At 42.3% G+C, this 21031-nt stretch overlaps 1 protein-coding gene across 1 annotated transcript in view; it reads left to right on the top strand.

The window, feature by feature from the left end:
• Positions 1–21031, top strand: part of Arfgef3 (ARFGEF family member 3) — a 155748-nt gene that overhangs the window by 93216 nt on the left and 41501 nt on the right. Inside the window, exons 11-17 of the mRNA NM_001033258.4 lie at positions 2627–2739; positions 3484–4382; positions 14697–14863; positions 15615–15780; positions 19617–19724; positions 20048–20263; positions 20402–20512. Coding sequence (NP_001028430.1) covers positions 2627–2739; positions 3484–4382; positions 14697–14863; positions 15615–15780; positions 19617–19724; positions 20048–20263; positions 20402–20512 — 1780 coding nt within the window. The remainder of the gene's footprint in view (positions 1–2626; positions 2740–3483; positions 4383–14696; positions 14864–15614; positions 15781–19616; positions 19725–20047; positions 20264–20401; positions 20513–21031) is intronic.

Here is a 21031-nt window from a genome sequence, read left to right as displayed (position 1 = left end):
AACTTGTGGGAAGGCAGCCCTTGCAGAGCATAAGTTTGTTAAAGTAGAAAACCTAAAATAAACATCCCATCTCTCCAACCTCTTTCTCTGTTGGAAAACAGAGGAGAATAGATTTGAAATAGCAGAAAGAAATAAGAGTCTAAGCAAAAAGTGGTGTGAGACCTCTCCTTATAACCCATGATAACCCGGGCTCATCAAATGGGGAGGTGATAGAAGGGCTGCCTCTGCCCCTATAGAGAAGTCATGTCTGGGTTACAACAACAACAACAGCAGCAGCGACAACAATCACAACAACAACAGACTTTTAAACAACCTTCAAAACGTTGTCTTCAGAAATATCTCCTGGCTTGAAGAGCACGCAATTAGATTAGTGCTCTGGAAGGTTCCAAGATTGTGAAGGACAGCTTCACATTTCTGGTTACTCAGTAGCTGTTGAACATGGAACACTCAATAAAGAGGAAGAGAAGCTCTGGTAGTTGATGGCCTTGATGACCTGTGAAGAGGACATGAATTTTTCTACCATGGAAAGGACAGATTAGAGTAACTCACTTCCACTGCTCTGGCAGAGGTCAGTTCCCAGCACTTGCGTCAAGCAGCTCACAGCTTGCCTATAACTCCAGCTCTAGTAGAATATGAATCTGATGCCAAGTTGTGGCCCCAATGGACACTTGCACTCACATGTGTGCATACCTGTGGGGACACACACACACACTTAAACAAAATAAAATCTTTAAAACATACAACTAATGTAGATTCTTGTAACATTCTCAAATGCAAAAAATTCATCTTTTCTTAGCCAGGTTTTTTTTAGATAAAACCACAATTTCAGACAATATTTTATAATTTAACCCTTCCACATAGATAGAATACATATGATAGTTTCAAACAGATATCAGCACTTATGGACAGGCCACAGATTCCTTAAGCATGGAGAAAGATCTAGAACAACACTGGGTTTTTTTTTTTTTGTTTGTTTCTGGATCTCAGCTTTTTCCCACAGTCGGTGACTTTGAACCTATGTGAAAATGCCAAAGCCATACAAAGAGGAGCATCATGTAAAACTTGCCCTCCTGGGAGTTTCCTATGTGTGTCTGCACCAACTCAATAATCCTCAAAGAACTTTCTATAGAAATATCCATGTGGCCTTACCTTGCTGAACCCATCCCTATAAAAAAAGAACACTTTATTACTAGTAATTGTATATTCTGCATTTATTTGAAAAAAGGGGGAGGAAGCATGACTCCAAAGACGTCACAATATGTAACACGTCTCAATATCATTCCCATCCCTGCACTACGTCAGAAGGAACTGAAGAACTAAAGGACTCTAAGAAAAGTCACTGGAAGAACATGTCAGCTGGGAAGCTGATGGCCCATAGCATAGAAGGCAGAGGCTGCCTCACTTACAATCGTTTAGTGAAGCATCATCTCCAGTGTACTGTTACAACACGTAGTGACTCCCGCCAGAGAAGATATAAACTAAATATAGTCAAAATAGTATTGCTGTAATAGTGATTTATCCTAAGAGAAAAGGAAACTCTGTTCTCGGTGACAACAGGGGTGAAATAAGTCAGGTACAGAAAGTAGTACCACTTGATCACATTTATATGTGAATTCCAAACGTGCTGAACACATAGAAGCAGATAATAGAATTTCGGTCACTGGGGGATGCGGGGATGGATGTTGGAGAGATGCTAATTAAGTGACTTAATGTGAGGAAGTTAGAGAGAGCCATTGTACAGCCCAGTGACTATACCAGTGTATCACATTCTGTTTTGTACCTAAGTATTTTGTAGCTTCAATTAATTGTATTAAAATGTACATTTAATATCATTAGTCCAAAATCTGAAGTGCAGAGGTTTCTTCAGTACTGACATAATTCCATAAGTAGATAATATGATGGTACAAAACCCTCATGCACTAAAGTTTTAAAAATATTGTGTAACATTGCCTTCAGGCTAAAAATACAAGTTGTATGTGAAATAAATGTGATGTTTAACTTGGGTTCTATATTAGTTCCTTCCTGATGCTGTATCAAAACACCAGGCAGCTTACAGAAGAGAAAGATTATTTGGCTCTGCAGTTTCAGAGGATAAGAGCCCATTATGGCAGGGAATTGTGGCAGCAGACAGAAGTCTTGGTGTCAGGAAAAGCCGAGAGGTCACACCTCAAGCTGCAGGTAGGGAAGCGTAGGGGGACCAGGGACAAAGCATCACTTGTATACCACAGCACCTCGCCCCAGTGACAAACATCCACCAGGAAGGCCACACCTAAACCTACCCAAACAGCACTACCATTTAGGACCAAGAATGTAAATGCTCAAGATTACAGATGATATTTCATTTAGAACACCACAAGTTTCACCCTGAAAATACCTCGTTGCATAGGTACCAATAGGCCTATTGAAAAGTTAAGACCCAGATCAGAGATTCTCCTGGTTCTAAGTATTTCTGAGAAAAGAGCCGCAGCCTGGTAATCATTTCTCCTCTTATGTCCTTCACTAAAGAAAAGCACATTGCTTACTTGATATTGTGATTCTAACATTTGGTGTATTTTTGGTTTGGTTTGGCTTGTTTTGTTTTTGTGATACTCACTTTTCTGTTATTTTCTCCTTTTTTTTTCTAAAGATACTTGGGAGCCCACAGCGTCTGTATGACTTGGCAGGACCAAGCTCTATTGAGTCTGAACCAAGGAAAAGATCTATTTCCAAAAGAAAGTCTCACTTGGATCTTCTCAAACTGTATGTTGCATTTTCCTTCTGGGTATGTGTTGGTAGTCCAACACTGCTTCTCTGAAGACTTTTCATCTTAACCCCAAATTCACAAACTATTGATGAATCTACATTTTAAAATGCGCATATTTAATTATTTACCCACAAGCCACATAAAACATATTAATTTATTCTACTTATAACTTGCCAGATTTCCATACTGGCTTAAAACTGAATCTACACACTGAAACATCTAAAAACTATTCACTGAATTATGAAAGAGAAGAGTCTTTTGATGTACAGTATGAGCTGTAGGATTCTATTGCAAGTAGCTCCCATAGGAAACTTAGTATGATTTGTACAAGTAGTGTTGGCATACATCTGGTAAGAACCTGTTTACACAGAAATGTCTTTATGACTCTTAGCCACAGCAACTGTTTCTATTTGAAGGTCTGAACATAATACAAAAATAAAATTCTCAGTGTCTGTTCTTGAATAGAACAACATATTTCCCTTCTGGAATATTTACCTGTTCCCAGAAAAACTTAGCCAACCAAGAGGGCATATGGTTTTAGGTGGAGAACTTTATCTGGAATTTTTCCCAGCCTGAACATGTTTGAGTCATTTATTGTCTTAATGTTATGCAAGTTATACAAATTAGACTATCTCTTTTGAATACTGTGCAGTTGGCCAAGCTAATAACTCTTGTATATTTGGGGGCATTTCTTGGTCTTTCACGCCTGGCTGCTATTTTCTGTCTTGAACACTGTTTAGCATCATGGACGGCATGACAGAAGCATGCATCAAAGGAGGCATTGAAGCCTGCTACGCTGCTGTGTCCTGTGTCTGCACCTTGCTTGGGGCTCTGGATGAACTCAGCCAAGGGAAAGGCTTGAATGACACTCAAGTGCAGCAGCTGCTTCTGCGCCTTGAAGAGCTGAGGGATGGGGCCGAGTCGAGCCGGGACTCCATGGAAATTAATGAGGCTGACTTCCGCTGGCAGCGGAGAGTGCTGTCTTCGGAGCACACTCCATGGGAGTCAGGCAATGAGAGGAGCCCTGACATCAGCATCAGTGTCACCACAGACACAGGCCAGACTACCTTGGAAGGAGAATTGGGTCAGACGACACCAGAGGACCACAAGAATGGGCTCAAGTCACCAGCCATTCAGGAAGGCAAGGGGACCATGGGCAAAGTGTCAGAACCTGAGGCTATAGACCAGCCAGATGTGGTTCAGAGAAGCCACACAGTCCCTTACCCCGATATCACCAACTTCCTGTCAGTGGACTGCAGGACAAGGTCCTACGGATCTAGGTATAGTGAGAGCAACTTCAGTGTAGATGACCAAGACCTGTCGAGGACTGAATTTGATTCCTGTGATCAGTATTCCATGGCGGCAGAAAAGGACTCAGGGAGGTCTGATGTGTCAGACATTGGGTCAGACAACTGTTCCCTGGCTGATGAAGAACAGACCCCTCGGGACTACATAGGCCATCGGTCCCTTCGAACCGCTGCTTTGTCTCTCAAACTGCTAAAGAACCAGGAGGCAGACCAGCACAGCGCCCGACTGTTTATACAGTCCCTTGAGGGCCTCCTACCCCGGCTGCTGGCCCTGTCCAGTGTGGAAGAGGTGGACTCCGCCCTTCAGAACTTTGCCTCTACTTTCTGCTCAGGTTTGTAAACTGTCTCTTGCCACAATAACATTGAGAGCTTTGTGCCTTCGTGTAACATCTTTCTGCCCGTGGTTTGAACTGCTTAAAGCAGTGGTTCACAGCCTTCCCAATGCTGTGACTCTTTAATACATTTGCTCATGTTCCTAATACAGTCCCTCCAACCATAAAATTATGTTCATTGCTACTTCATAACTATAATTTTGTTAGTGTTATGAATCATAATGTACATATCTGATATGTAGTGTGAGGGTCCAAAAATCTCAGAGGGAAGACTCCAGACTCAGTTTGCAAAAAAACAAAGAGTTTATTCGACAGAAACAACTGACATGTGGGGGTCAAGCATTTTTGAATGGCGACCCCAGACAAAGGTACACAGGTCTTCTTAGAGGGAACTAGGGGGACTCTCCAGAGAGATTAAGTAATCTAAAATTTCATTGGTGGGTACTAGGGTGTCACAGGTGGTCAGTGGTCTGCATTCCTAGGTCATCAGTGTTTTATCATAGGATGAGATAGGGCTGCCGAGGGCAGAGGGTCCATCCTGAGATAAGATATTTCCCCATTTTTGTGATCCCCAGGCTATTCTTTGGGAGGGGGTTTAATGATCTTATTCTAGATTTTATGGAGCTGATATTTTTTTTAAAGATTTATTTATTTATTATATGTAAGTACACTGTAGCTGTCTTCAGATACCCCAGAAGAGGGCATCAGAGCTCATTATGAATGGTTGTGAGCCACCATGTGGTTGCTGGGATTTGAACTCAGAACCTTCGGAAGAACAGTCAGTGCCCTTAACTGCTGAGCCATCTCTCCAGCCCCAGAGCTGGTATCTTCTGGCCTAGTTTCTGGGACTTGTGGTCTGTTCCTAGAGCTGGTGCCTTCTGGCCTTTTTTTGAAATCAGTCCTGGACCTTCAATGATGATAAATTGGCTACTTAAATATAGACGAATGGGGTTTATGTTGTCCTTTCAGCAGGCTATTTGATATGTAGCCCCTTTGAAAAGGTCATACAACCCCTAAGGGGGTGCAACCAAAGGTTGAGAACCACTGGCTTAAGGCATGTTAGTCAACCCTAGCTTTTCTTCTGTTGAAGAGAGTAAAGATCTAGAAGACTTACAGGTATAGGTTTATGATGCAGAGACAAGCTCCACAGCCTGAACTACTCTAACTAGCTGTCCTTGGTGCCAAGGAAGATAGTCCATCAGGTATCCGTGGTCCAGAACAGCTGCTTTTCAGAGCCCAACACCAATGGTTATGGTAATGATTCAGTCTCTGGAAAATGGTAATGTCATGAGTCACACAGTCTGATAGGTTATTTCTCTAATGGCAAGATGAGCCAATTCAAGCTAGATTAGATTATATATAGACAGCTTCATTGGGAAGCTGCTCTCAGTTGAGTTTACTGGCCCCAAGGACTGAGACCAGGGAAGTCACCATGGGAAGAGAGAAGCGGAGGGAGGGGGAAGAGAAAGAGAGAAAGAGTATATGTGCAGAGAAAGAAGGAGAGAGGGGAGAGAGAGGGAGAGATCAAAATGTCTGGATTATATAGGGAAGAGCCTCTGGGGGAAGGGCAGACCATCTCCTGGGCTGGAAAGGTCAGGGTTGGGGCAGGGTATGCCAGGTCAGGACTGAGGAATGCTGGAAGAACCTAGAGGCCAGGTCTGCTTTGATATGTAAAATATGCATCTCAGTCCCTTGTGTGTGTGTGGGGAGGGGGTGTCTAGAAACCAAACATAGTCTTCTTTTTTAAATTACAATTATGCAACTCATCAGGGAGATGTCTCAGACAGTGAAGACAACCTGAATCATGAGTCAGATATCTAACTTTGTGATGCTTTTATTATCATATGCTAATTGCAGCGTGTTCATACAAGTATCTAATGTATTTTTATTGTGTTCACCCCCTTTACCCTCTGTTTCCTTCCCTCTGATCTCCTTTACCCACGATCCTCTCCCACTTTCTTTTGTCCCTAATTGTAGAAGTGGGCCTAAGGGTGGGAGTGGGGGTGGGGAGGCTGGTGGGTGTGAGCCAGTGAATTTCCTTAGGATTGCATATGACAGAATGGGAGATGCTTTTGTTTATGGGATTATGGGCATTACCAGTAACTAGACCTCTGAAGAAGATGACTTTCTTCCCTGCCGCCAACCATATATAAATCCCCAGGGAGCAGTGAGAGCCTCCCTCTCCATGACAGAACTTTGCTGGGTTCAATCTTCTTCACATTTTGTATAGACAATCACCTCATCTGAGCTCAAGACTGCAATAAGCATGTTGTCTTGGGTTTTTATTGTTTTGATAATTGTGACAAAACCAACTTGTGGAGAGGTTTATTACACCTTATAGCTCACAGTCCTTCATGAAGGGAAGTCAGGGCAGGAGCCCGCAGCAGAAACTCTGGAAGAGAACTACTTGCCTGGCTTGCTCCCCATGGTTTTCCCAGCCTGCGTTCTTATGTAACCCAGGGCCATGTGCCAAGGAGTGGCACCACCCACAGTGGATGTGATTCCTACATTGATAATTGACCAAGGAAATGCTCTATAGACTTCCCTACAGACATCTGATGGAAGCATTTACTCAATTGAGATTACTCTTTCAAGTTAATTCTAGGTTTGTGTAAGGTTGACAAAACCCAGCTCGTACATGTGTCAAGCCAGAAAGTCAGAGTTTCACACCACCTTCCCTTCTTTTGTCTCCTATGTTCTTTCTCTCCCTTGTTCCCTGGTGTCCCCTGAGCCTTGGAGAGATTGGTATTGATTTTCTGCTTATAGCTGAGCATTCACCGTTCACTTATTGTCAGCAGCTAGGGGGTTTGCACTTACTGCTTGCCACTGTAAAATGAAGTTTCTCTAACCATAGCGGAGAGCAGTACTGTCCTGGCTAGTTTTACGTCAACTTAACACAAACTAGTGCAGAGCAGTGGTTCTCAACCTGTCGATCACTGCCCCTTTGGTATATTTGCAAGTTTAGCTACACCGCTTGGTTCCCGGCAGGTCAGACTCCCAGACCTCCCCAACCCCCACCCCCAACCCCAACCCCCACCCCGCATAGGAGCTCTTTGGATTCCTGAATGAAAGACACATACTCATTAGTTAATTTATGACATGCTGTGACTAGCTCAAAGGCTGAGCACTCCTAACCCTTCTCCTGTTAGCAAACACTCCCTCTGGTACTCCTGAGACTCCTGAACCTTCTCCTAATAGGGGAAGTGGCCAGTGGCCACCTACCGGAATTCTTACATGGCTGGTTGGCTTTCTCTCCTGCACTTTGGTGGCTGAATGACCCTTCACAGGGGTCACATATCAGATATCCCACATACCAAATATTTACATTACTATTCATAACAGTAGAAAATACAGTAGTGAAGTAGCAACAAAAAATAACTTTATGGCTGGTGGTCACCACATCATGAGGAAAGGGTTGAGAACCACCAAACTGGAGTAATCTGAGAAGAGGGAACCTCAATTGGGTGGGGGGAAAAAAAGCCTGTATAAAATCAGTCAGGAAGCAGGCAAGCCTGTAGGGCATTTTTAAAATTAGTGATGGTGCCAACCTGGTGGTCCTGGGTACTATAAGAAAGCAGATTGGGCAAGCTCTGAGAAGCAAACCAGTAAGTTGCATCCCTCCATGTCATCTGCAGCAGCTCCTGCTTCCAGGATATTGCCTGGTTTGAGTTTCTGCCTTGGCTTTCCTCAGTGGACTCAGGATATGAAATCCAAATATAGCCTTTCCTCCTGGGTTTGCGTTTGGTCATGGTGTTTCACAGCACTATTAGAAAAGTAATTAAGACAAGTGCTAATCTGTGGGCCCGGACACAGTTATGTAGAAGATAAACTGACGATGCATTTTTCCCATTTAGTGAAACAACCACGATAGCATTCCTTCTAGGGCCTTTGACTTCCTCAGCCACATATATTGGTTAGGTTAATAGTTTCAGACATTAACTCTCCCGATGGGATAGGCCTCAAATTCACTTAGGAAGCAGTTGGTTTCCATGGGATACTTGCCTCTATTGTGCTATCGGTACATCTTAACTCAGTCGGTCAGTAGTATGGCTTGCAGAGTCCACATCTAAGAATGATGGTAGTGTCAGTTCTCCCGAAGCATCCTGAATAGCACCACCTATGAAAGCTATTCACTACCATGGTGCTCCCCAGAGGGGAAGATGCGTCTAGCCAGGCTCCAGCTTGATTTTTCTGTGCCCTGAGACCAGTTTGTGTAGTGACTTCAGCAATAAGATCTTACCCTCTAGTTCTGAGGAGCAATTAACTCAATTAATACAATTGTTTGTATTGTTTGAGGATCTTTAAGACTTTTTGACTGATTATTCATAGCAAGACAGTCCACCCTCTGCGCTGGAATTTTCATTTAATAACCTATGGCTTCTGGGAGTTTCTTTTCCCACCACACAAAGGTACCTCTGTTCAAACATATGTTTGTTATTGATTTTAATTTTTAATTATCTTACCAAGTATCATATTTCCTCGTGGCTTTTTCATACATTGTTATTTTGAGCTGACATTTTTCTTCCAGATCTTTAATTATTTATTCATATATTAGAATGTTTAAACCTTCTTTCTCCCTTGCTCTGTCATCTGGCCTCTGCTGTCTTAATTGAATCAGTCACTTAACATTTCCTGCCTGGGGACTCCTATGACAAGACTGCTGGTTATGCCACTGGCATGAGCTTCTCTAGCTGAGTGAATAAATAGTCTTTTTGTTTTTCAAGCCAAATTGCTTATGGTGTTTTGTAAGGGAACTTGGAAGTACTCAAACAAATGGATTTTCTAAGACTGTGCTCGACCTGATCCATAACTGCTACCTAAGTACCTTTTTAATATTGCACAGAGCAAGGTGTCATCTGGGTTAAGTGGATCCTCAGGACCAAAAGCATCTCCATCCCTGCCCAGAAACTGGTAAGAGGTCACAGGCACCTATCTACTTGAGAATGGCTCTCCCATAGATGAGTGGTTTAGAGTAGGCTTGAGACTGAATGTAAAGCGGACTGCTGATGATAGGGTATTTATAATTTTATCAAATTTTATGAGATGAAGTAGTAAAATCTAAATCTCAGATGTTTAAAAAAAATGGCTGTTTCTTTAGGTTCTAACAGTTCTGTCTCTAGACTCCTAGCCCACCTAGCTAGCAAGACAATTAGTCTCTGCCTTCCTAATGGTCCCCATTGCAGGATCAAACCCAAAGTTGGAACTTATACAAGATCTGAAATGGAGGGACTCTGATGATTTCTAACTCCAGTGAGCCCTAGTGACCCAGTTCATTGGCTACCGGGGCGTTATAAATCTTGCTGTGTACTTTTGAGCTTGGAGTCAGAAGATTCTGGCACAGCTGGGACTCCCTGCGCACCTCCATCTGTGTTCTTTATAACGCCTCAGGTCTTTGCAGACACAGGAAGCCCTACACTGCAGCCCATACTAGCTAAGCACCTTCGTGTCTCTGCCTTGCTATCTCCTCTCACTGCCCCTCAGGGAGTGAGTCTTTGGAGGAGGTCATAGCCTTGCAAATCCAAAGCATGAAGACAAGGACACTTTTACTAGCTTCAGCAGCTAGCTATGGTTTCAGCAACCCCAAAAATGGCCATCTAAGTTTATCTCAATGTCTTTGTGGAACTCAAAGTAAAAAATTAGTTCTAAACTAAGTAATTATGTTTGTCCGTCTTAGTCTTTTAGGCTTGTGTGTTTGCAGGTATTATAAGACTCAATGATTACTGAAGGAGGATTCATTTTTGTCTCTCCTGTTAAGTCTGAGGTTGGCCATGCAGAGTTCCTCAGTGACCCAGGGCCTGGCACTCTCTGTTCTTCTCCTCTGCTCTGCTTCACAGTGACAACTAAGGTGGCCTCACTGTCCAAGCTGCATATACAGCCTTCATGTCCAACCAGGAAGAGAGACAGCAGAATAAGGTCACAAAGGTCCCTCCTTGGAGATCAATTTGGCTGCTTTAAAGGGTGTTCTATATGCTCCATGTCTAGATGACCCTAATGCTGAAGACACTATACACATGGGTCTCAGGACAAAATGTGCTCTGTCTTGATGAGTGGCCTCATACCCACACATAAAGTAGAGAGCAACAGAGGAACAGTGCCAACATTGAGTGTGCCCCCCCATGTGTGTACTCACCATGCACAACTATTTGCAAATATCTGTGCTGTGCGTATTTTTGTTTTAGGAATGTATTACACAAACACACATGGCAAACTGCTAAAGGACATCTCATCATGTAAGCTCTTTTACAACTGAAACAGCATACTTGGTTATCAGTTGAGTATCAATTATATGAATCGCAATGCAAGCATGCAGTGCTCAGTGCAGTCATTAAAAAGAAGAAGAGATGTCCAGAAATGTCACTGTGCGGTACAAAATATATGGTCCTGTCTTCTCAGCAACTAGCTTACCATGCACGTAGGAGAGAGTGTTGCTGGCAAGGGTGTCATTCAGGGTTAGAAGAACATTTATTGTTCTAGGTTTGTTGTGCTCTATAATGCAGTTAAATGTTTTATGTCAAGTATTTAATTTTGATTTTTTTAAGAGAAATGTCACATTATCTTAACATAGGAAAGACTTTTTAGAGTTCTTTTGTGATAATTTTGTATCCAGTCATTTAGACTTGTAACCAGTCTAACAGGTGATCCATCCTCTTGTTCCTGGAAATTAAAGAACATCTTTATTCAAGCTGGCAAGATGGACCATAGTTATCAGAGCCTGAAAAATATAAGCACTGTGGCTAGAATATGCAAACAGTCATAACTTCCCTTGGTTTATTGCTGCAAAATGGATAATATATCAACAAGGCCAGTCAGGAAAACATGCATAGAACCTACCATGGAGTGCTTATCAGAGAGATTGTGTGCAATAAAATCAGCTCACATTAGCAGCAAAGCATAGAGCACAAAGCCAGTTTCTATCTGTGTAACGTTAGGCAAATTCATCAATGTCTCAAGGAAATTCTCCTTGGTAAAAAAAAAAAAAAAAAAAAAAAAAAAAAAAAAAAAAAAAAAAAAAAGAAAGAAAAGAATCAAACAAAATAATGTATAGGAAGAAAATGGTTGTACATGATAGACAGTATTTTGTGAAGTACAGTGTGTGTTTATTGTTGTTGGTTTTGACTGATATCAGCAGAAAATATATCTGGTATATCAGGAAAATGGTTCCTTTATTATGTATACAGAATAGTTTTCATTTTGTCTTATACTCAAGTTTGTTGGTTATTTATTATTGTAAAAATTAACCTGCACATAGATAGCAGGGCACTGCTGGAAAACATTGTTAACAAATCCAACAAATTATTTCAGTCATAAGCAGACCTCCCAGCAGTGTCTTTGAGCTTTGTTGCACCTCTAGCAGTGGCATGACTTTCCATGCCAGCAGATCCAACCACGGCCTCTTTCCCTTTCAGCATCGAGTGTGTGTGTTTGTGTGCAACAGTAGTAATCAAACAGGGAGTTATTGAGGAGTTGGAGAGGACATGGCAGGAATAAAATAATAGGTCTTGTGTGCATGGTCACAAAGTGCTCTCAGTATGGTCTGGACGGGCTGCAGTGTTCTGACAGTGCTCTGCAACCAGGCTGTTCCTCACTGAGTGTGGCCTAAGGAGGATATACCTAGATGGCATTCATACTTACATAAGCTGGTGAACTCCAGTTCTTTCCAACCTCGAAAGCTTTTGGGTCCCTACCTTCTTACTAGCACATTAAACTTCGCAGTTAGGGATAAATGTTGCAGTTGCAGATCTGCATTTCCAGTTCTTATAAAAAATTTTTATATATCAGATGAGGGGCATCTCTGAGGAAGGAATTCTCTGAGACATGGTTTGAAGAATACGTGAGCCTATGCTATCTTCACACGTGATTTTAGGATAAACTAAACCTATGCTATCTTCACACGTGATTTTAGGATGAACTAAACCTATGCTATCTTCACACGTGATTTTAGGATGAACTGTTTCCCCCACATGCAGATCCCTAGTCTCCCAGTGTTTGCAGAAGCCGATGTGATTAACATTGTATAAGTTTCAGATGATGGGATGCCACCCAAGGGCTCTCTGAGAGCTCAGACGCAGCAAGAGCACTCCGGCAGACTGAACTGTGATTGGAGCATGCATGTTGTACTCCTGTGTGTGCTGGCTTTCTTGGCTAACCTGCGAACATCCAAAGGGCTATTCAAATGAAAATTCTACTCAGTATGAAGTATCATCTTATATAGTATTTTAGGGAGAAATACTTGAGAATAAGACAGTAACAATTATGGGGTTATTTTTTCCCTCATTAAAAAATGGCTTATTGCCACAAATTTATTTACCATAGTTTACTCTTCAACATGTACACTTGAAGTGTATATGGTCTGTGGATGTTCATATATATGTGGATGCATATATGTGTGTTTGTGTTCATGTATATGTATACAGATACCTGAGGCTGATATGGACTGTCTTTTTTTGATCACCCTATACCTTATATACTGAAGAGGGGCCTCTCACTGAACCCAGTGCTTGCTGGTTTGGCCAGCTTGCTCCAGAAATCCCTGTCTCTGCCTCTCTCATGCTGAGATGATTCATAGACTTTCATGTTCACCTGGCTTTTTAAGTGAGTTCTGGGACTCTGAGCTCTCATCCTCAAATTATTGCAGCAAGTTCTCTCCAGCCCTTACATGTTTTTTGATATATTATGTCATTATTTCTTTTAATTTTGCTAAGAATAAACATATACCACTAAAACTGATATTTTAATCATCTTCCATGTACAATTGAGCACAAATTATATTTATTGTATTGTGCAACCCTCAGGACCATTTCTAGAGCTCTGCCTCTAACTAGAAATGAGTTCTTCTCCAATTCCCAGTTAATATGCTACCTCTGTAAACTTATCCATCTAGGCAGTGCACATCAGCACATTCTACATATTTATCATTTTCATCTCACTTATTGTATGTAGCAGAATGTTCTCAAGGTTCGTCTGCGTTACAGTGCTGACTAATATGTCATTTTATGTGTCCCCCGCAGTTGATTACCCACTTGTTCCTTGCTAAACATGTGGTTGTTTTCACCTTTTGGCTACTGTGAATAATCCTGCAATTAGCACTGCTGGTCAAGCACATGTTCAAACCCTGCTCTCGGTTTTTAACAGCATATGCATTAGAATGCTAAGAGCAGACCATAAACAAATGTGCAGGTTGATAGAGTGACTGATGCCTGTAATCTCAGTGCCTGGGAGGCTGAAGCAGGAAGAATAAGGATGACATCATCTTGAGCAACATAATGGGGCCTGCCTCAAAAAGCCAAGAGGTAAAGGTGTTGCTTAGAAAGTAGAGCATCAACCTGGTGTGTGTGAAACCTGACTTCAATCCCTAGCACACACACACACACTTGCATGTCTGCACACATATGCATGCCTACACCTGTGGCATCAAAGCAATTAAGTACAGGGAGAGAACAGTTTGTGTAGCTTGGAAGGAAGCTATGGAATTGAAAGGGAAGGTCTCTGAGAAGCTGACTTGAGCATAACTCATCAGAGGTCTAGGAGACCAAGGCAGACATAGAAGTGGGAAGAAATAGCAAGCAACTTAAGAACAAGAGGTGAGAGGGGATGAGATTCAATGGTTTTATGTTGTTGTGGAAAGCATCTGGATAAATTTGACCCTTAAGAAGTTTATAGAGGGTTCAGAGGGCTTTACCCAAGTCACTGCTGCTAATTAACAGCTCGAGATCTAGTTGTAGAAAATCAACTCCAGGGCTGGCAAGATGGCTCAGTGGGTAAGAGCACTGAGTGCTCTTCGGAAGGTCCTGAGTTCAAATCCCAGCAACCACATAGTGACTCACAATCAGCCGTAATGACATCTGATGCCCTCTTCTGGTGCATCTGAAGACAGCTAGAGTGTACTTATTTATAATAATAAATAAATCTTTGGGCTGGAGCAGGCAGGGACTGAGGGAGCAGTTGACCAGAGCAAGCAGAGGTCCTAAAATTCAATTCCTAACAACCATATGAAGGGTCACAGCCATCTGTACAGCTACAGTGTACTCAAATACATGAATGAATGAATGAATGAATGAATGAATGAATGAATGAAGAAAAGAAGAAAAGAAGGAAGGGAGGAAAAGAAAGAAGAAAATGAAAATCAACTCCAGAACATACCCTTCCTGATAGGTTACTTGCATCTGGTCCTGTGAGCACACTAGCTAGTAGTCAGCACTATTTAGAAGTGCTCTGCACAGTGGAGTTTCTATTGCTGGAATCTATCCTGGCTCTCCAGATGCAAGTGCTAGCACACTGTGGCAGCCCCATGGATGCCTTCATTTCTTCTCATAGGCATGATGCACTCTCCTGGCTTTGATGGAGGCAGTAGCCTGAGCTTCCAGATGCTGATGAATGCAGACAGCTTGTACACAGCGGCACACTGTGCCCTACTGCTCAACCTGAAGCTCTCCCACGGTGACTACTACCGGAAGCGACCAACCGTGGCACCAGGCATGATGGTGAGCATGAGCTCTGGTGTGGGTTCTCCCCTGGATAAGCGATGACATCAGCTGTCACTGTGCAGCCAAGTGTTGGGTATCTAGGGAGAAACTGGCCAGTGTGTTCTGCGCCCTACTGCCCTGTAGTACCCATGCCTGGGCAGGTTTGGCGGGTGGAGAGGGTGAATGTGAAATTCACACAGTAATCACTTGTGTATTCCGTGCCTTTTGTAAGGTGTGTAGTAAGGATGGTGTTGACTATCCTGTGGTTGGCTCCCGTGGGTTAACAAGCTGCTTCCTTGATGTCAGTTTGGTAATCTAGGTCATGAATTTCAGAAAGGAATCAATGATCACTTCTTTCTTGAATGAAATATAACCTTCCAATGTTACTTGATGACAATGTAAGAGTGTAGGTCAAGTCTCCCTTGGGTACACATACTCCTTCCACAGCTTATTCTATCCCTGCTGCTACTGGGACAGCAAGAAGAAGAAACTATGGAAGGTAGTCATGTAGGTGATAACCTTCCCACCCAACCAAAAACAAGAATGTGAAGTGCAGCATCTTGGTCCTTTCACAGGCTATTTGTCAGATGATGTCACAAATAATACACCTGTGTGGAGCTTGGACTGCATCCCAGCTTTCCCCCCTTTTATTCTTACCCCTCCCCCAATCAAAAGCTCCGATTCAGTTAGGGTGGGAAGGGGGAGCAGTGTGGGAGGCTGTTTATTCACAAGAGTGTATATTTGGTCCCCTTCCATGGCCTCTCTGCAGAAAGAGTTCATGAAACAGGTGCAGACCAGCGGCGTGCTCATGGTCTTCTCCCAGGCCTGGCTCGAGGAACTGTACCATCAGGTGCTGGACAGAAACATGCTGGGAGAAGCTGGCTACTGGGGCAGCCCTGAGGACAACAGCCTTCCCCTCATCACCATGCTCACCGGTCAGTGAGTAATGCCAAGGTCATAGAGTGTGCAGTAGTTGGGAGAAGCTGACGTTCTGGGCCCTTTTAGAAATGCCACAATGCTTGAACCGGCTTTGAGTAACTGTTCCAGGAAGGCATCATGAAAACACCCCTCAAGCATTTGCTCTCCTTTTGTCATGGACAGCCTGGTGTGCTCACAACCACCATTGGGTAGGGCTAACTTAGCACCCTCAATGTTGGAGTAACTGCTGTAGGCTCATTGATAGACTTGTGTGATTCCTGGAAGCTCTCACATGCTAATAGAGATCCCACATTGTTTAGTTCTCCTGGGGTTTGCCCATCGATAATGCAAAGCTGTTGGTTTTCTACTTGGCCTTGTTCCCATTTCCTGTCAGTATTCTTTTCCTATCTGTACCAGAATTTAAAATAATGCCAAATACTGGCTTTCCTGGTATCCTTCTCTATAGTGTTAAAAAATTTTATTATCCCTTTTAACTGCTAGAAATTTCAAGTGAACATATGGAAAATAGTATGTATTGTCTCAAGGTAGGGTGATTTTTGGCAAAAGCAGACCTTTCTGGTTTTTTCTGGTTTACCAATAAATGTTCAAAACTTTGATATGTTCCGCAGTTAAGTTAAATCTTCAAGGCTGATTTTTGTTGTTTTTTTATTTGGGTTTTTACTGGTTCTGGGTTCCCAGATTGATTTACAATTGAATTGATTGATTTACAATCTGAATTGTCCTCTCACAGCTGTAGCTCATGGGACACTATACTATAGTATGTGTTGCTATACTAGAAGCACTGTTTCCTGCATCTCAAGCTTATCAACTGCTTACTACACAGGGTCAAAGTAGGACTAAAACTGGTAGTGTAGCTGAGAGGTTGGATCTATTGATTAAAAGTGATAATGTCATCTATGGTTGACACCAAGGCTTTCATAAAAGATGACAGAGTAAGCAGCTAGCAGGTGGGAACAAACAATCAGGAATTGGAAAGTAAGGTCTAATTGGAAACCAGGCAGAGAGAGATGAATGAGGCCTCTTCCTGGAGAACACAGGCCTGGAACTTTCTTGAATCTGGAATCTTTCTTCTAGAATCAAGATGGAACTGGTTAAACCAAGTCTAAGGTCCACATCTTAAGGACCAGGAATGTGAGACAAGTGACCAGTTTGTATTTTATTAATCATGGTTCTATTATACCACTTGAAAAATAACCATTCCTGGGTACTGGAGAGAAGGCTCGATCATCTTGAGGATCGAAGTTTGATCCCTAACACCTGCATAAAAATCAGGCATAGTTATAGGTATCTCTATCTTGGTACAGAGGGTCCCTGGCATTTTCTGGCAGTCAATCTAGATGAATCAGAGTGCTCCAGTTTCAGTGGGAGAGCCTGTCTTAAAAAATATAATGAAGAGGAAGATAGCTCACATCAATTTCTACCCTCCACACATATGTGTATATACACATACATACACATGGACATGTACATAGACAAACACACAGTAAACAATCACTCATATGTGTAAAAGACATTCACTTAGTTTAATCAATGCTTCATTTCCATATGTTTCTACAAACTCCCTTCATTAGGGTAGAGAGTACTGCCTGGAGTGTGTAAATGTCTTAGAATTCATTTGAGGCTCTTAAATACCAGGTTTCTGCCAAATAAGATCTCTATGAATCTCTTACCCAAAGCTTAATAAAGAGTCATTTGATCAATGTAAAAGAAGTAACAGGCAATCCACAATACCTGTATTCATTCATCATTATTGCTAATCAGCCATAATGTAGGAATATTAATGATAGCAGTATGTAGTCTTTTCAAACTATGAAAATAAGGTTCTGTGAGGGCTGGAGTGATGGCTCAGCAGTTAAGAGCATTTGCTATTCTTGCAGATGACCCAGGTTCTGTTCCCAGTGCCCACATGACAACTCACAATCATCTCTAATTTCAGTTGCAGTGCAATGCCTTCTTGTGCTCTCCAGAGCACCAGGCGTGCCATGCACTTGGTCCATATCTATACATGCAAGTAAAATACTGATACAAATAAAAATAATAATTAATTCTCCATGAAATATTATAGCAGATTCCAGAGGTAAACTAGCAAGCAAAGTGTGGGCAGTATCTGACCCTCCATGGTGTACCAGGAGAGGCACTGTGAGCTCTGACCATCAGCTAATGGGCCACTTCTTGTAACATGGCAAACCATTCAAAGAAATGGAAAACTTTATATGTAAATAAATTTCATATTGCTTGAGTTCATTAATCTTGTACCCAGTATATAGGAGCTATTATAATCTGGATACAATGATTACTTCTGGTAAATATCATGAGCCCATTGGTTAAAAACTAAATTGATTCCAGAAAACTTGCCTATTTCTATAGTAGCTGCCATATGAATTTCTACCTTTTATGAACTTCTGATGTGTTGCCAGAAGATTTCCAATATAAAATAAAAATGTTAACAATATGTATTGACATCATCAAGCAAGACTCAAGCAAGGATGAAGTTCCAAATTAAGGATAAAATTATTCTATCCTCTTTTTCTATAACTTTCCCTGTATTTCATTTAACTGTATCAGTTGTATCCAAATTCATATGTTGATCTCATGATCAGCTTATGTTATAATGAGGAAATCGGTGCCCAAAGAATGAAGTTCCTGGCTCTGGTCTAAAGGTCCTCTTCATTCAGAGATAAGCAGAAACCCAGGGGTTTTAGCCCAGACCAGTCCCTTCCTGCCAGAGTAGGAAGGAGTTTGTAGAGCTGTTTTCATAGGTAGGAGTTTACTCTTGCAAAAATTGGGAGGAAATGGTTTAGGAACTCATGTTCAACTAAATCATAGTGCTATAGAGAGAGGCCTGAATGCCAGTCAGAAACATGAATACAAAATTCAGTTCTGTCCTTTGTCAGCCTCGTGGACGTAGGCAGTTTATCTACTTTACACTTGGATCTTATGCCAGACACTCAGAAATTATACCTTTTTCTGCTTCAAATACTGAATTTCATCCTGAAAAATGGAAAAATAATTCCATCCCTTCCTGGTGTAAGTAGTCGGGGGCAATCAAATGAAAACACAAAAAAACAACAAAATGTAAAACAATTTGGAAATTGGAAAGTATCATCATCCGTGCATTCGTCATTAGAATAAAAGCTATCTGACCAAAGAGGTTTACTCTCCGTAGTTCTGGTAAAACAGCTCTGGAAGAGAACGACTAACCTGCCATGGTTGAATATTCTTTCTGGTTCAGAATAGGAGAAGCAGATGCAGGAGACTAGCAAGTCTGAAACTAGGCTGTTCAATACAGTGAAACGTCTTTACAGTGTTTGTGTGTGTGTGTGTGTGTGTGTGTGTGTGTGTGTGTGTGTGTGTATGTGTGTGTGTGTGTGTGTGTACACGCATGCTCACATGTGTGCGTGCATGCGTGCATGAATGCACGTGCATACTAGAGTACTCTAGGATGATTAGTGATGATGCCATAATTTTGAATAAATACAGGATCCAAAGATGAAAACATCTTAAGTGAGTAGATTTTTATGACAACAGCTGAGGTAGAGTTTAGCCTTATTTTTTTCAAATATAAAGCATGCGACAGCATATAAAAGAATGCTTTGACGAAAAGAAAAAAAAACAGACTGAGGGAACAAAGCAACATTTATATTTTCTCAGAAAAGAAGTGGCTTTATGACTCATGTGTAATAAATAGAATGGATTTTTGTTGAAAAGACATAAATACTATGGTGGCTACTGGTTTTTTGTTGTTGTTATTGTTGTTGTTTGGGTTTTTTGTTGTTTTTTTATTGGGAAGAAGGGAAGACTTTAGGGGTGGCTTTGCTCTTGTGATTGGCAGATATCGATGGTCTAGAGAGTAGCGCAATCGGTGGCCAGTTGATGGCGTCAGCTTCAGTGGAGTCACCTTTCACCCAGAGCAGGAGACTTGATGACTCCACGGTAGCAGGTAAGACCTTCACCTCTGAGTGTAAAATGTACATACTTTAGACATGTCACCAGCAATCAAACTGTTAATGGTGGCTTCAATAAATTATGGCTTTGTCTGGTGGTGAAGGTAGCTAATGAAATTGCCCAGCTGAGACAGTGGTGTCCCGTTAATTATTTATGATCACTGAGTGAAACCTGACCCAACCCGATCTAATACATTGTATTTCCCGTTGTAGAATTACATGTAACTCCGAATTGCTTAGCTGAGGCCTGGAGAACCTCAGACCCTTCGTTGTCGTTCCTTTTGTCTCTGAAAAGTGGCCAATACCCCTTTTCTTGTAGGTGTTGCATTTGCCCGTTATATTTTGGTTGGCTGCTGGAAGAACCTGATTGATACTCTGTCAACCCCCTTGACTGGTCGGATGGCAGGAAGCTCCAAGGGGTTGGCCTTCATCCTTGGAGCTGAGGGTATCAAAGAGCAGAACCAGAAAGAGCGAGATGCCATCTGCATGAGCCTTGATGGGCTAAGGAAAGCTGCGCGACTGAGCTGTGCACTCGGTACCTGTGGGCATCCCTGACTCTTGGCCTGGGGGAGGGTCTCGTCAGAACTCACCGGTCAATGCATCATTCACAAGGGGTTCTACTGGTATGTCTCTGGAGAACATAATTAATGGGTGGCTGTTTGTCTCTCTGAAGGGGTCGCTGCTAACTGTGCCTCAGCTCTTGCCCAAATGGCAGCTGCATCCTGTGTCCAAGAAGAGAAAGAAGAAAGGCAATCCCAAGAGCCCAGTGATGCCCTAGCACAAGGTAACAGCTGCAGGCCAGGATCTACCTGCTGAGACCACTCACTAGCAACTGGTCCCCATTCTATGTGTGATACACAGTAGGCAATTGCCACTAGTCAGGACTCCCACCCCCACCCGGAGCCACAGGCCTGAGTCTGTCTTAGATGAGGGAACTTAGCTAGTTTTGATGGTGTCTCCTCCTCCCAAGAGAGTCATACAGGCCACCAGTGACAAGGAAAGTACAGTTGGCTGCTGACAAGAGTGCCAGGGGCCCACCTGGCAGAGCCTCCACCTGGGTCATCTTCAGGCTGCTAGAGCACACTAGATATCCCTCTGGTTACAGTAGGACTGGCAAATTGGCCAAAGTTCTGAGGGTAAAAAGTCAAATAGAATCTATAAAAGGGGGCCCGAAAAACTTCACTCAGGAAAACCTGGGTTTTGTGGGCACAAGAGAAGGTCAGTGAAACTGATAATCTTCTAGACACAAGGAAAGAAAATGTGTTTCCTAATACCATTGGAAGATGCAAGGCATCCATCAGGC

The sequence above is a fragment of the Mus musculus genome, chromosome 10 (assembly GCF_000001635.26).
Source record: "Mus musculus strain C57BL/6J chromosome 10, GRCm38.p6 C57BL/6J".
Classification (NCBI taxonomy): domain Eukaryota; kingdom Metazoa; phylum Chordata; class Mammalia; order Rodentia; family Muridae; genus Mus; species Mus musculus.
This window is presented reverse-complemented; position numbering and strand designations above follow the sequence as displayed.